This window comes from Ambystoma mexicanum, chromosome 4q (assembly GCF_040938575.1).
Source record: "Ambystoma mexicanum isolate Mex_15411 chromosome 4q, UKY_AmexF1_1, whole genome shotgun sequence".
In the NCBI taxonomy this organism is placed as follows: Eukaryota; Metazoa; Chordata; class Amphibia; order Caudata; family Ambystomatidae; genus Ambystoma; species Ambystoma mexicanum.
In genome coordinates, this window is record NC_090928.1 from 1,064,602,584 (window position 1) to 1,064,615,657 (window position 13,074).

The window sequence follows — 13,074 nt, forward strand, 5'->3', positions numbered from 1 at the left end:
GTTCAAATATTTAGTAATTCAAAAAAAAGATCTTTCACTTATAGGGGTCCCCTTGTGTGGGCCCATTAGCAACAATACAGAACCGAAAATGTCACACATTTGCATCTCTGATGGGGTTAGGTACAGATTCTTTGGGAGACTGTCTCCACATTTGTCGGCATCATAAGATTTGTAATGCATTTCCTCTGATCCCTCATTCTGAGAGTTCTATCAAAATTCAGGAACTCCAATCATTGCATTGTAATCTTGATCGTCCCGACTGGCCCAATCGCGTTTGTTACTTAGACCCCCTCTTCTCCTTCCCACAGCACAGGGCCATCTGAGCCAACAGGGGGGTTTGGTATTGTACCCCCTCCAGCCTGGTACCTGAGAAGTTGGCCTTTTCACATTTAGGTCTAACTAACGAGAACATTTCCTTAATAGAGGCACCCAGGAAATGTTCCATGAGAATTCAGTATAAAAACAAGTGAATTTGCTTCTGCTACTTAATGTTCCCATGATGTTTGGTCTTTTCTTTCCTACCTGACCTCCTCCGGAGTAAAGATTGTCCTTCGGTCATACTTGTCTGCAATTGGTGCTTATGTGGGCTCTCGAGCTGTCAATTTCCACTTCGAATCTCACTATTAAGAGATGTTTCAAAGGCCTTCATCTTCACCCAGTGTTGACCAGGCCTCATCATTTGTGGGACCCCCAATGTGGTGCTGACAGCTTTATACTATAAGCTGTTCAAACCAATGTCAACCGCAGACATCAAGTTGGCATCTTGTAAAATAGCTTTAGTCTTTTATGTCGACCAGGAGAAGCAGCGAAAATCACGCTCTATCAACTTCACATCCACTAGTATTTTTTTCATAAAGTTGTGTCCCATCTTACATTTTTACCCAAAATGTCTCTGCATTGCACATAAATCAGTAAATCGTCCTTCCTTACATTTCTTCCTTCTCAGATGGACTGTGAAAGAACATTACATTCGCTGGACGTGAGGCTTTCCCTTACATTCTACCTAGAACATTCTAAACCCTTTAGGAAGTCTGTTGGCGGAGAGCAGCCTGGGATTCAGGCTGCTAAACTGCTAGGATCGCCCGATGGATTGTCTCTTGCATTGTTGAAGCTTACAAACTTCAAAAGATGTCAATTCCAAAAGGCATGCATGCTCACACGGTCGAGTTGAGGCTACTGCAGTGGTTTTCCTGAGGAATATCCACTGGGATATTTGGAAAGTCACTACCTGGTCTTACCCGTCTTTTTTTTTTTCATTTTTTTTCAAGCTTTACTTCATGGGCATGGCTGTTAGGTCAGAGGCCAGATTTGGGCAGGCGGTCCTACAAAAATTGTTTGGCTAAGATTAATTTCTAGCATCCCCTGGTTGATTATTGCTTTCTCAAATAAAATCTCCCAGACATATGGAGGAAAGTGGATGGGACGTAGGAGTAAGAACAAGTTACAGCCCCTTTTCCTCCATACGCATGCTCGTCGTCCCCGTATAGTCAGTCAGTCAGCGGGCCCATCTAGCGGCTCCACGGACTGATGGTTGTTGCTGGGCGGTGGGGTCAGCGGCCTAGCCACGCCCATGCCCGTGCGCCTAGCACACAACACAAATACTTTTTAAAGGGAAATTACCTTTTTATGTGCTGTGCAAAAAGAGTTCCAATCCCGTTCTTTGGATGGACCTCCCCCACAACTATAGAAGAAAGGGGGGTCTATGTATTATGAGTAACATTTTTGTGGACCAAAATGTGTGGTGTTGGTACAGTCTTTATTTTTATTTATTTTTCCTTTTTCTTTTCTCCCTGTGGTTTCCGTACTGAAGCCCGCCAAAGGCAAAAACGAACAAAGGGCTTAAACCTGATTTGGTGTGCAGAGTAAAACCCAAGAAAGACTTCACAAACACAAAATGGCAAAAAAGAACTGGGTCATTTTGACACAAAGATCACCCATGGGTGCTATACTGCAGCTGAGGATTCAGCCTGCGGTACAGCAGCACATTGGTAGGGAAAATTAAACCACTGCCACCAGCCATTTACAAGTAGTGAGGGTAACATAAAAATGTTAGTTGAGTAAGTAGAAAAAGGGGCTACTAAGTAACCCCCCAGCACCCCACAAAAGATTGGATGTGCTGGATCTACAGAGAGAAAAGGTAAGTAAAGTCAATTTCACTTAACTATTCTTGAACAGTAGTTCTCACAAGAAGGGGTATTTAAACATTCAGAGAAATCTAAAGGATTTCTGTGACACTGCACTGAAGGGGCTTTGTGTCACCATACAAAAGTAGATGCCGATCAAGTTTGTCAGACTCCAAAAACAAAGGAAACGGATAATCCAAATCAGATCAAAATACATGAGAGAGTGAGAAAAGGGCCCACTCTCTCCAGGGTGAAAAGTCCAGCTAACGAGCTAGGGGTGTCTAAGGGTGAATGGAAATGGCACAGAAATGAGAATTCTCCCTAACACTGACCCTCAACACTATAAACAAATGACAATGTGTAAGGAGAATATCTTCTATTGGCCAAAAAGTGTTCACAACTGTAATAAAAATATAATTCCAACAAAAATGTTCTCCAAGGCAGAAGCCCTTGATTCCAGAAGTCAGATCCCTTCCCCTGCATTCTTAATTATCAGAAGAATGGTCACTTTTGTAAACGGTTCCTTGGTGTCTTGTTTGGGCTCACAAGATTCTTGTTTGTAGGCATCCAAGTCGTTAACAGTCTTTCTTTAATGCTACTTTCTCCTCGGTCTGGATAGCATTGTCTTTCTTTAACAACGTCCATATTTCCAGGATTCAACAAATGAACTCCAATCTTTCCTTTTAACTTTCCTTGAGGCTTGCAAATTGCCTGGTTTACTCCCGTGCCCGATTTTGTTATGCCATGCCAACTGCCGGGTGTACTTGCCTGCCAGGACTTTTATATCAATCGCTTACTCTCTTACTTGTCAGGATTTCTCCTATATTTCACTGTTCTGGTGTGTTTGGTTTACCAAGACTTCTCGTATGATTTCTCTGTATCATAACTATTGTAAGTACAGTTCTCGGGTTGAGATACACTTGGTAAGGTTTCTTTGAGTTTGGCCCCACATTCACATTTCAGATAGTCACAGTTCATTGGGGTTTGCTTTTTAACTTTTTGGCTGTCAAACAAGCCTTTAGTCGTATTCAAGAGGCTCTAATGTACAAAGTGTTGTTGGCGCGGTCGCCAGAACGCCCCATAGTCCCCGCTGGCTTCTAGCCAACTTACTTGCTTTCTCCAGCATCCTCGGTCAGGTACGTGCTTCTGCAGTGTGCTACTTTCACTCGCATTCCGGTTTGGAGATTGTAGAAGTTCCTGCCTCCCTCTCGGCTCTGTGATTGCCAGGATCCATAATGGAGCATGCCAGCTTCTCGACTTGCCAAACACCCAGGATCTTCATTGTGGCTTTATAGCACTTCATTCTGTCAGCGTCTCTACTGTGGCGGCCTCCTCTGCTCTCGCACATGGGTACGTGATCTTCGCGTTCCTGAACCCTTAAGGTTCAGGAACTCTGTCTTCTCCTGCATTGCCTCTCCAAAGAATGTACTTGCCAGGTTTAAATGTCCCACGCACAGGTGCTTTGGAAAAACAGCTAGACTGAACACTGTAGTTCAAGATCTTGGTACACAATTCAAACTCCTGCATCCTCCTCGTCTCAGTACTTGGGGAATTCTGGGAGTTTAAGTTCATAAGTGTTAAGGCAGGCATTTGTATTTTTTTAACTAGTTTTACCAAAAGTAATTTTTGATGGAAAAAGTTTGAGCAGTGTGAGTTGGTTTTATGGTTGTGTGTTTGGCCATAAAAATACGAAGAAGAGGGATCCCTTCTCCTACCAGTGGGAACACGTATCTGGCAGTATGCCATGAGATTCTGGGGCATCAAAGGGTCTTCCTCGTGGAAAAGTGTCTTGAGTATTAGGGGATCTGATCCTTCCTCATGAAGTCACCCCTAGGGTCGGGATCAGGTAGCGGCTGCCTTCCCAAGGCCACATGGGAGGAGGTCACCGCCGGGGAATCCATGATGACTCCACTAGATTTCAATGGACTGTACAGGGTTATAATGTAACAGTGTAATATTCTTTACAGCAAAGTTCAATTTACCTTATTTTAAATATGGTACCTGACTAATCGCATGTATGACCCCTTAATATTGACGTTCAATGTGTGACATCCCTTTGTTGCCATCCTGGGAAGAGGGATTAGATTCCATGGGGGTGATGTATCCTAAACATTGACACATTGTATGTTTTTGAGTAGTGTCATTTCACGATTAGTATTGTTAATCATACATGCACAAGAAATGATAAAAAACAAAATTACAATGGTTACTTTGAATTGCATCAAGACGAAAGTACATTTTAACTTTGCATTGGAGTTCCGCCGTGTTAATTAACCCAAACTAGGCTGCAGGCCATGAAACCAAGCATGCACAGATGGTGTTTTATGGGTCTGCCTGAAGTCAAAAAGCCGAGGTTTTCTACCTGGAAACTTGATTTTTGGTCTATTGTCCTGTGAAAACTAGACCTAGTGCACGTGACCAGCTCTTGGCCATAAAGCTGAGGGAGGCGGTGAAAATTAACTTTGTGGAATGTATTTTCCCTATCGTATTAAGATGAGCATGTTTTGTGTGGGTGCAGCCCATCTTTATGGTTTTATCTAATGATTGATGACGGGCGTTGCTTTGGCACATGGCTGACCTCTGGTCATGAGAACTACTCTGCCTTCATAACCAAGCCTCAAAGCCATCTATTTTGAGAACAGATCTCCACAAAGTTTGTATTCTTAAGGGGGCGTGCTTAGAGCACTAAGCAATGTTTTTCAACCACTTCCAACTGTAATACGAGTTTTTATTTTTAAATATGCACACAATTTAATTTGGAAATCGCTTAAAGAAAATGTAAATGATTTTTTATGTAGATAAATGAGTGCATACAATGAACCTTCTGCTTAAGAACAACCTGCAAATGGTACATTGCAGAGATGAAAAGCAATGCACAATCCACGTTTTATAACGAATGTGCTTCACATGAGTTCAAAATAAATCTTACGTGATCTAGTTTGTCAGCATCCTCCGAGTTCCAGCAGCATTAGGAGGCAGGCACTGACACCATCAATTGACGTCAAGATGTCATCCACAACCTGAAGGGTGGCAGTCACAGTGCTGTGTCAAGGGTTGAAGAGCCACAGCAAGTGATGGTTTTCAATATGAGAATGAAGCTGTAAAGAGACTGCCCCCCTCCAAAATGTTCAGAGGAAGAGGTTGAATCGAATGAGGCTTTCCTCATGAGTGTAATTAAAACCTACTTAAATGGAAAATCTGTTGATTTGGGGCAAGATTCATAATCTGTAACTGAGGGAAAAGGGTTTTGGCGTGGAAGGTATTGCAGAAATTAAGTATCATAGTAGGTAGTGTTTGGCAAATCCTGGAAACAAAATCTTGCATGGAAATAGAACAAAGGCCTCCCATAACTGAATGTTTCTGGGTTTGAAAAGGGGGTGGGGACAAGTTTATTTTTGATCCGCAGTTTCATTAGAATTTTCTTCACCAAAAGAATATAACAAGGCAACGGTTCACCGAAGCTAAAGATGAGGGTTGTCCAACTACATTAGAGCAATGGCAAGACACCTGATATAAGGTGTGGCTTTAGTTGTGGCCTTATGAAGCTAGTAGAAATATTAAAGGGATAGTTCACTCAAATTATATTGGCTAAAAAGATGGCCCATGATCAAAAATATATGTAAAACATATTTTTAAAGAAAGTTCCTATGTAAAGTTTTGAGCAAGTGAGACTCCAGGTGTTTACAAAGGGGCATCCATTTAGTGATTTCTTTTTTTTTTTTTTCTTTTTTTTTCCAAGCGGCCTCCTCTGCATGTTAAGCTCTGCTCTGGCGGCACTAATCAAGCAGCAAAAGCCCCCTACTGGGAGCTTTTGCTTACTTCAGTCAGAGCAGAGCTTAACATGAGGAGGAGGCTGCCTTCACTTTTCATTTTATTTTTTCTGTGCTCCCCAAACCCAGGGAAACACAGAAAACATAAAATAAAAGGCAGAGCAATTATAAATACATCGCCGGCTGCCGGCAGAGTATTCATAATTTCTGCGACTTTCTTTTCTAGTTTCCCGTGCACGGGAAACTAGAAAAGAAAGTCGCAGAAATTATGAATAATCTGCCGGATGCTGCCAAAGTATTCATAATTGCCTGGACTTGCCTACAAGAAAAGGCGCAGCATTTATAAATACAATTTTGTTGTATTTATGATTGCCACGGTTAGAAAACCACAGAAATCATAAATAAAAACCGGGTTGTATTTGACTGTAGCGGTTTACACTCTGCGTCTCCCGGACTCCCCCCAGCGCGGGGGAGCCCAGGATACTGAAAGCTGAAGCCACCTCAATCATCAATACAACGCAGTTGTATTATGCCATGGTTTTCTTTTTAAGGCTCCCAGGCTCCCCCGGGCCGGAGGAGCCCGGGAAACTTAAAAAGAAAATCACAGCATTTATAAATACAACAATGTGGTTGTATTTATAGTTGCCTTGGTTTTCAAAGATAATGACGATAAAAGCACTTACCGGCAACTGCCTGCATTCTCTGCTCTCCGGCACTTACGAAGCAAAAGCCGCTGTAATAAAAGCTACCAGCAGGTGGCTTTTGCTTCATTAGTGCCGCAAGGGCAGAGATTGGTTCATCCATTTCACAAAATGGATGCCTCCTAGTGCTTAAAATTTCTGAGTTTGAGCCTCTTTTGCTCAAAACTTTATATCGGAACTTTAAGTTTAAAGATATTTTTATATATATTTTTGATTATTGGCCATCTTTTTAGCCAATAACATTTTTGAGTGAACTATCCCTTTAAGCTTTAGCCTCAGCAGTCGGTGTTTTGCAATGACAGTGGGCTGAACAAAGATTGGAGAGGACATTCCAATTATGCTGGGCACCCCAAAGGTGTTCCGGCATGTACAGCTGCCTTTTTTGTTTTGATTTCGAGCCTGAGAGTAACAATGGGGTAACTGTGCTTTTTTCCATTCTTTTGTGAAATGGGTGCTGTTTAATTCATAAAATTGAAACGGTTTGATCGTAAACTTGAAAGTCAGAATTTAAGTCGGTCAGGTTGATGATATTAAGAACCTTTTTTAGAGAGGACATTGACATTTTAGAGTAATCACATTTTCTGGATTGTTTGGTTCTTTTGGATCTTTTATTAATTGAGTAATCAAAGGGGTAGTCTTAATAGAGCAAGAAAGGGGAATAACGGTGATCTCACTAATCAACTACAAAGGGAGTAGGGCTTTTTTGAATTTTTACAGTAGGAGAGGAAATAATGGAATCTCAGGGGTTGGGTTGCCTTTCTGCGCGAGAGTAATGACCAGCTGAGAGAAATCGTGAACCAAAAGTACATCATTACATTTTATCATGCTTGAGAACGCAGGGTTATGGGGGAGATGGACGTCATCTGAAATATGAAATAAACTTTTTGTTGAGGTAATGCTTTATGATGAAAAAACAGAGAAGGTGATCTAACTTCTTGGCAATATTTCAGAGGATTGTAGATCACATGAAGGAGTATGAAGTACCTGGATTAATAATTGTTTACAGTAGAACGAAAAAGAACAGAACAGCCACCATCCTTTTTGTTATAGGAGAATTCGATAATTTCAAATAGTGAATATATTATAATAGTTTGGCTGGAGGAACAGTGGGTACTTTTTTTAAAAAAATGTTTTTATTTGCAGCTTTCTCAAACGTCACTTATAATAATCACAAGGACCTATGTGGGGTTATTTTCGTAGGATCCCTTTAACGGCGTGTTAGGCGGAAACCTGTGCAGTTCCCTCTGGGACCACTGCAAAAGATTTAGGACTACAGGTGTTTGGCGGTGAACCCACTTGGTAGCAGTCTGTACCACACAGATTCACTTGGTAGCTGTGGCTGAGCAGTCAGACTTCCCTCAAGAAGAGTTGAGCAGTATGTGGAGTATACAAAATAGGGCAATTCTTCACAGCAAGACAAGCAAACACACAACGAGGCTTAGTGTAAAGATATTAAGGTATTTATTTATAACGAAACATCTATCAAAAACACTATGGCACTTTCACGGCAAACAAATCAAACACAATTACTCTACGAAGAAGAAACGATCAATCCCCCTAGCAATATTTCGACAAGTGTAGGTTCTACCGGCACCACTTATTTACAGACAGAGGTGTATACCTCAACCTAGATGGCACTCTAATATTAGTTAGGACAGGAGAGAAAAAGATAGGCAGGTTACGAAATCAACACAGTTCAATACTTCACGGGTAAAATGCAAGGCAGGAAGGCAAGAACCACAATAGATCGTAAAGCTCAGAGGCCAGGCCCACTCGGAGAGAGGCAAGGCAATATGTCCCAAAAAGTCTCTAGTGGAGATGCATTCCAGTCTTTGTAGCAAATTGTTATCGGCAGATTGAACCAGTTTCAGAACCATAAATGAGAAAAGCTTGGAGGCGACCCAACGGAAAGGAGAGGATTAAGACACCTCACTCGAACCGTTCGAAAGGGAAGCCAGGCGGACACGGTACCTTGTTGTGGAGGGCAGCTCCGGCGGGGGCAGTTGTTCCTGGTGGTGGATGCTCGTCGGGTCTTTGCCAAGAGTAGAGATGATCTCGTCGTTGAAGAAAAGTGAAGTCTGGTGCACCACTAGGGAAGAGACCAGCCGCGGAGTGCTCCGTCACAAGGCACCACCTTTTGGTCGCGGTACAGGGGTGGTGGCTATCCGGTTGCCGAGGTGCGCTGCACAGGCAATTCGACCACTGCGTCCTGAGGCGAATAAACAGCAAAGGGGACTGGTTGTTCCCACCAGTCAGGGGAAGAGACTCTCCGGCAGGGAGATCTCCTCTGTCATCGGGAAGTGGTGAGTCGGCTCAGCAGGGCTCCACCGGCGGTGTCATTGCAGGTCGGCTCAGCGTTACCCTCGTCGGATTCTTAGGTCCTGTGGCGACTTCCGAAGATCCAGTCCCAAAAGCCCTGCTTTTATGCAGAAAACCCCCATTCATTCAGCCTAGCTGTCAATCAACACATGCTAAGTGGTGAGCGGGGAGGCTCACCACTTGGGCCAATCACTCCAGAGTGCGACCAGAGTTGACAAGGCAACTCGGTCCAGGGTGCCTAAACCCCCTCCCACACCCCTGTGGTAACCCAGACAGAATGGCACCACTTTGGAGGGTCTCTGTACAGAGCCCGCCAAAAGTGGAACAAAGGGCTCGACCTTTGGTTTAGGAGTTACAGAGACCAACACAGATGCCATTTTACAAACCGAGTTCTGGCAGAAAATACCATCCGATAAACTTATTTAAGAGAAGTAGATCGGTGGCACGTTAGAGATTAATGAGAAAAAGTATCAATCTCCAACAATGGGACGAATCCCATAGGGTTAGGTTCGGGGTCGAACATAACAAGTAGTTTCCACTGCCACCAGCCAAAACTCGACGAGGGGGGACGGGACAGTGCCCCCTCGAGTAACAGATCCAGGAGTAATCGAATTACCCCTACTAGCACGTCCACAATAAGATGGTTTGTACTAGTTCTGCTAGTAAATTTAGGTCTAGTAAAGCCAATGGTGACTTTACATGCCCGGGGAGACAGTAGTCAGTCCCCGGGTATGGAGTCTATGGTGGAGGTCCGCTAGGACATCCCCGTGTTACGGCACGTAGGGTGCGGGGTAACACACATAGAAAAACATATGAGACCCTATGGAGTAAAAGACCCCATAGCCCATAGAACATATTGACATTCAAAGGAATTACACACATACATGTCCAAGAGCAGGAGAAAAGAGCCCCACTCTTGGCAGGATGGAAAAAAAACAAACTCCAGAAATCCCGCAAGGCTGCTGGGGGACTCACTAGGTTTAGGAAATTCAGCCTAAACAGAGAATTCTCCCTAACACGGCACATTTCTTACAAGACTGGAACATGTAAATCAGCTTCCAGTTGGATGATGCAGTGCTGACAGGCTACTGTCATCTTGGTGAACCTGCTGCATAGAGACCCTGTGCACCATCAGCAGATCTCCGGACCCTGCTCTAACTGGTTCCCCTTGCAGGATTTCAGTGAGGACCCAGATTCAGAAAATCTGAATGTAGGGAGTTTCTCTAAATCCAGCACATAGGCACAGTAATATTCAGAAATGGCTGGATACAGGGTGCGTTGTCCTGAAGGTGGTTGACTATATGTAAGTGGAAAGCTCCCTCCTAGGCTCTTATTATTTGCTTGAGCTCTGTTGCTTTCAGTCTGTCCCACTGACAATAGTCCCGTAGGCTTGCTGTTGCTCAGCCAGAGCCACGCTTGATGTTTTAGGTTTCCATAGAGCCCTGCAGTCCCTCCTTCCTCTTCCACCTGCACCCATTCTTTTCCCCACTAACCCACCACTTTACTGAAGGGCCCTCCCTATAAGGGCACCCTCATTGTACTTGGACTGTAACATAGTGAAAATAGTGTAAATCCAGCTTTTGTGTCTGCATCCAAGGTGCATCAGCCATGCCATTGTAGTGTGGCATGGGGCCTTATTACGAGTCCGGCGGTAACCGCCGGACTCGTATTACCATTCCGCCTCCATGATTCCCGGAATTACCGGGGCATTACAACCCCAGTGACTCGGGAATTGCGGAACTGGAATTCGGTAAATCCCCATTCCCATTGAGTCCCATAGGACTCAATGGGAATGGGGACCATGGAAACACCGGCACCATCTCGTGATGGGGCCGGTGTTTCCACGTCCGCCAGGTCAAACCTGGCGGGAATGACACCTCCGCCTGCAGGACTTGAGATAACCCGGTAAGTGAACAACGGTGGCGGCGGGTTTACCGCCACCATTATTTCCATACCGGGTGACTCGTAATGAGGCCCAAGGTCTTCTAACTGGTACATGCGTTGTTAAATCCAGCCTCTGGAATGAACGTTTGCCTTTTTTTTAAACTTCATTTTCTCTTCACTTTCTCACATGATATGTTTGGGCACATTTATTGGCACTTATGTCACACAAATTGTGTCATGAATGATACTAAATGTAATTAATTTGTTCCAATACATACAAAACAATAATTTAATTGATGCTGCTGTGACAATGTTTCAATACAGCCAACTATCAAGTTTTGCCTTTTTGTAACAATCTACCAGACAGTGCAATATTACGTAAAATCTCAAACGATGCATCATTTTGAAGGGCTGTTTTTATGGTTGCAAAAGATCTTTGCACAGTGAGCCCCTCAGCTGTCAAAAGCTTGATAATGCACAGTGTAGTTGTTGCATACTTTATATGCAATTAACTTCCTAATGTCCAAACTATTCCGTGGCTCATTAGTTTTCCTATTTTTGTGTCGCGTTATCTGTTGGTATAAATCCTTAATTTTTCCAATCCTTGTTTCATCTCCTGATTATTTTTTTGTGCGGCACTTGTTCAGTCCGTTTTTATGCGCTTGTTATTTTATGGCATAACCAACATTTCTTTAGACTTTCATCAAGGATGAAGTCTTGTACCTTCCTAATGCAACTCCTGTTTGTTTCCCTTAGGATTATCCTCTAATTTGTGAGGATTTGGGGAATGGCTATGAGCAGTGGTACGAGTGAGTGCGTGGTCCTTGGCAATGGCAGCATCCCATCCAATGCCAGCAGCCCTTGTTTCGCTGCCGCCACCGATGGAGACGCTACCACCAAGCAACTCAAACCCAAGGAAGCTCCAAGAACAAAAGTGAGTCCAAATGGATGCCTGCAGCTTAATGATACAATCAAAGCACCCTCTCTGCCTCTAGACAACCAAAGAACTTCTGTGATGAGTTCGCCGTGCTTCCATCATTGCCCATATCATCACCCTGTAAGCAGCCATAACAGTCCACAAGATTGTCATTCCCTGGCTGGTAGCATGGCACCATCACCTATGACTTCCTGTTGCCTGCAGACACACGCCGAGTACTCCGCAACATCTGTTTGCCAAAACCATTCCCCCATGTACCAGACTGCCTGCTGTTTCCAACATTCCCCATCATTTTGCCTCCATCATCAGTGGCCTGACCATTTTCAGCATCAACCTGTGCAGCAGCACCTTGCCAATATAAGGTGAGTACATTGCGCTGTTTGCAGGTATGCTGACCATCCTTAGACTTACATTTGCAGGAATATTTGCAAAATGTTGGATGTATTGCTATTTTTTTAAAGGGAGATTACAACTGAAAGTATTATTTTTCTGACTTTTCACTGAACCGCTTGACCGCTGAGCTTCCACCTTGCCCCTGTTCACTCTTTGTCAGGTACTTGCTTATTTTTGCTTCATCTGCCTTGCTTTCTCTACCATGGCCAGTTCAGAATTGTTTCTGAAAGATTGGGTGTTTTTACATTACAACGTTAACAACCAGGAGAAGTTTGCATTAGGCATCTATTAGCTCAATCAAGTCATTTTTGGAGAAACACCTTTGTATATTGGCACTGTAGGTTGTATGCTGCTCTGCCAAGGTTTGCAGGAATAAATGGATCCATTCAAATACTGATATACAGCAAATCTACACACAGGCGCGGTTTGCAATCCATTGCACGTTTATTATGTCCTGTGACCATCGTTCTTTTCGCATGCTTTTCTTTCAGTTTCAATGAAATCATGTGGTATGTGTTCTGATGGTAGTTGTATCCATTTTGAGATTTCAGTCAATGACAATTGTTGAAAGTTTGTTTTAGCGTTGTGTTTTCACAGATTAGCCTGCATGTCTTTATAATGCATTTGATTCACAGTGTGCTTATGCAAATCTTGGTTTTGTTCATTTCGTTTCTGCTCACGCCTGCATATCCATGAAGCAATCATGCCTGTAAAGTAAACTGCAGACGCATGCTTTTGGATTTATGCGGCTTTCATTAAAAGGATTTTTCTAATGCTTTAATCCACCATCGAATTCTGTGTGTATTTAAGTACGTTAGGTTTGCTTGTAAGTTGTATTGTTCATCTTGCATGGTGTACTATGCATTAGGGAAGACCCATGATCCGTTATAGTGTGACTCCTTTCTAATTTTCGCGCTCATTGCGCAAGTTCTGTTTGTCTTACCCGC

The 13,074-nt window shown here is 43.4% G+C and overlaps 1 protein-coding gene across 1 annotated transcript in view; it reads left to right on the forward strand.

Annotated features, from left to right (window-relative positions):
* Positions 1 to 13,074, forward strand: part of DISP1 (dispatched RND transporter family member 1) — a 222,608-nt gene that overhangs the window by 18,159 nt on the left and 191,375 nt on the right. The window contains exon 2 of the mRNA XM_069608619.1: positions 11,554 to 12,096. Within this exon, the coding sequence (XP_069464720.1) occupies positions 11,585 to 12,096 (512 nt within the window). The 5' untranslated portion in view covers positions 11,554 to 11,584. The remainder of the gene's footprint in view (positions 1 to 11,553; positions 12,097 to 13,074) is intronic.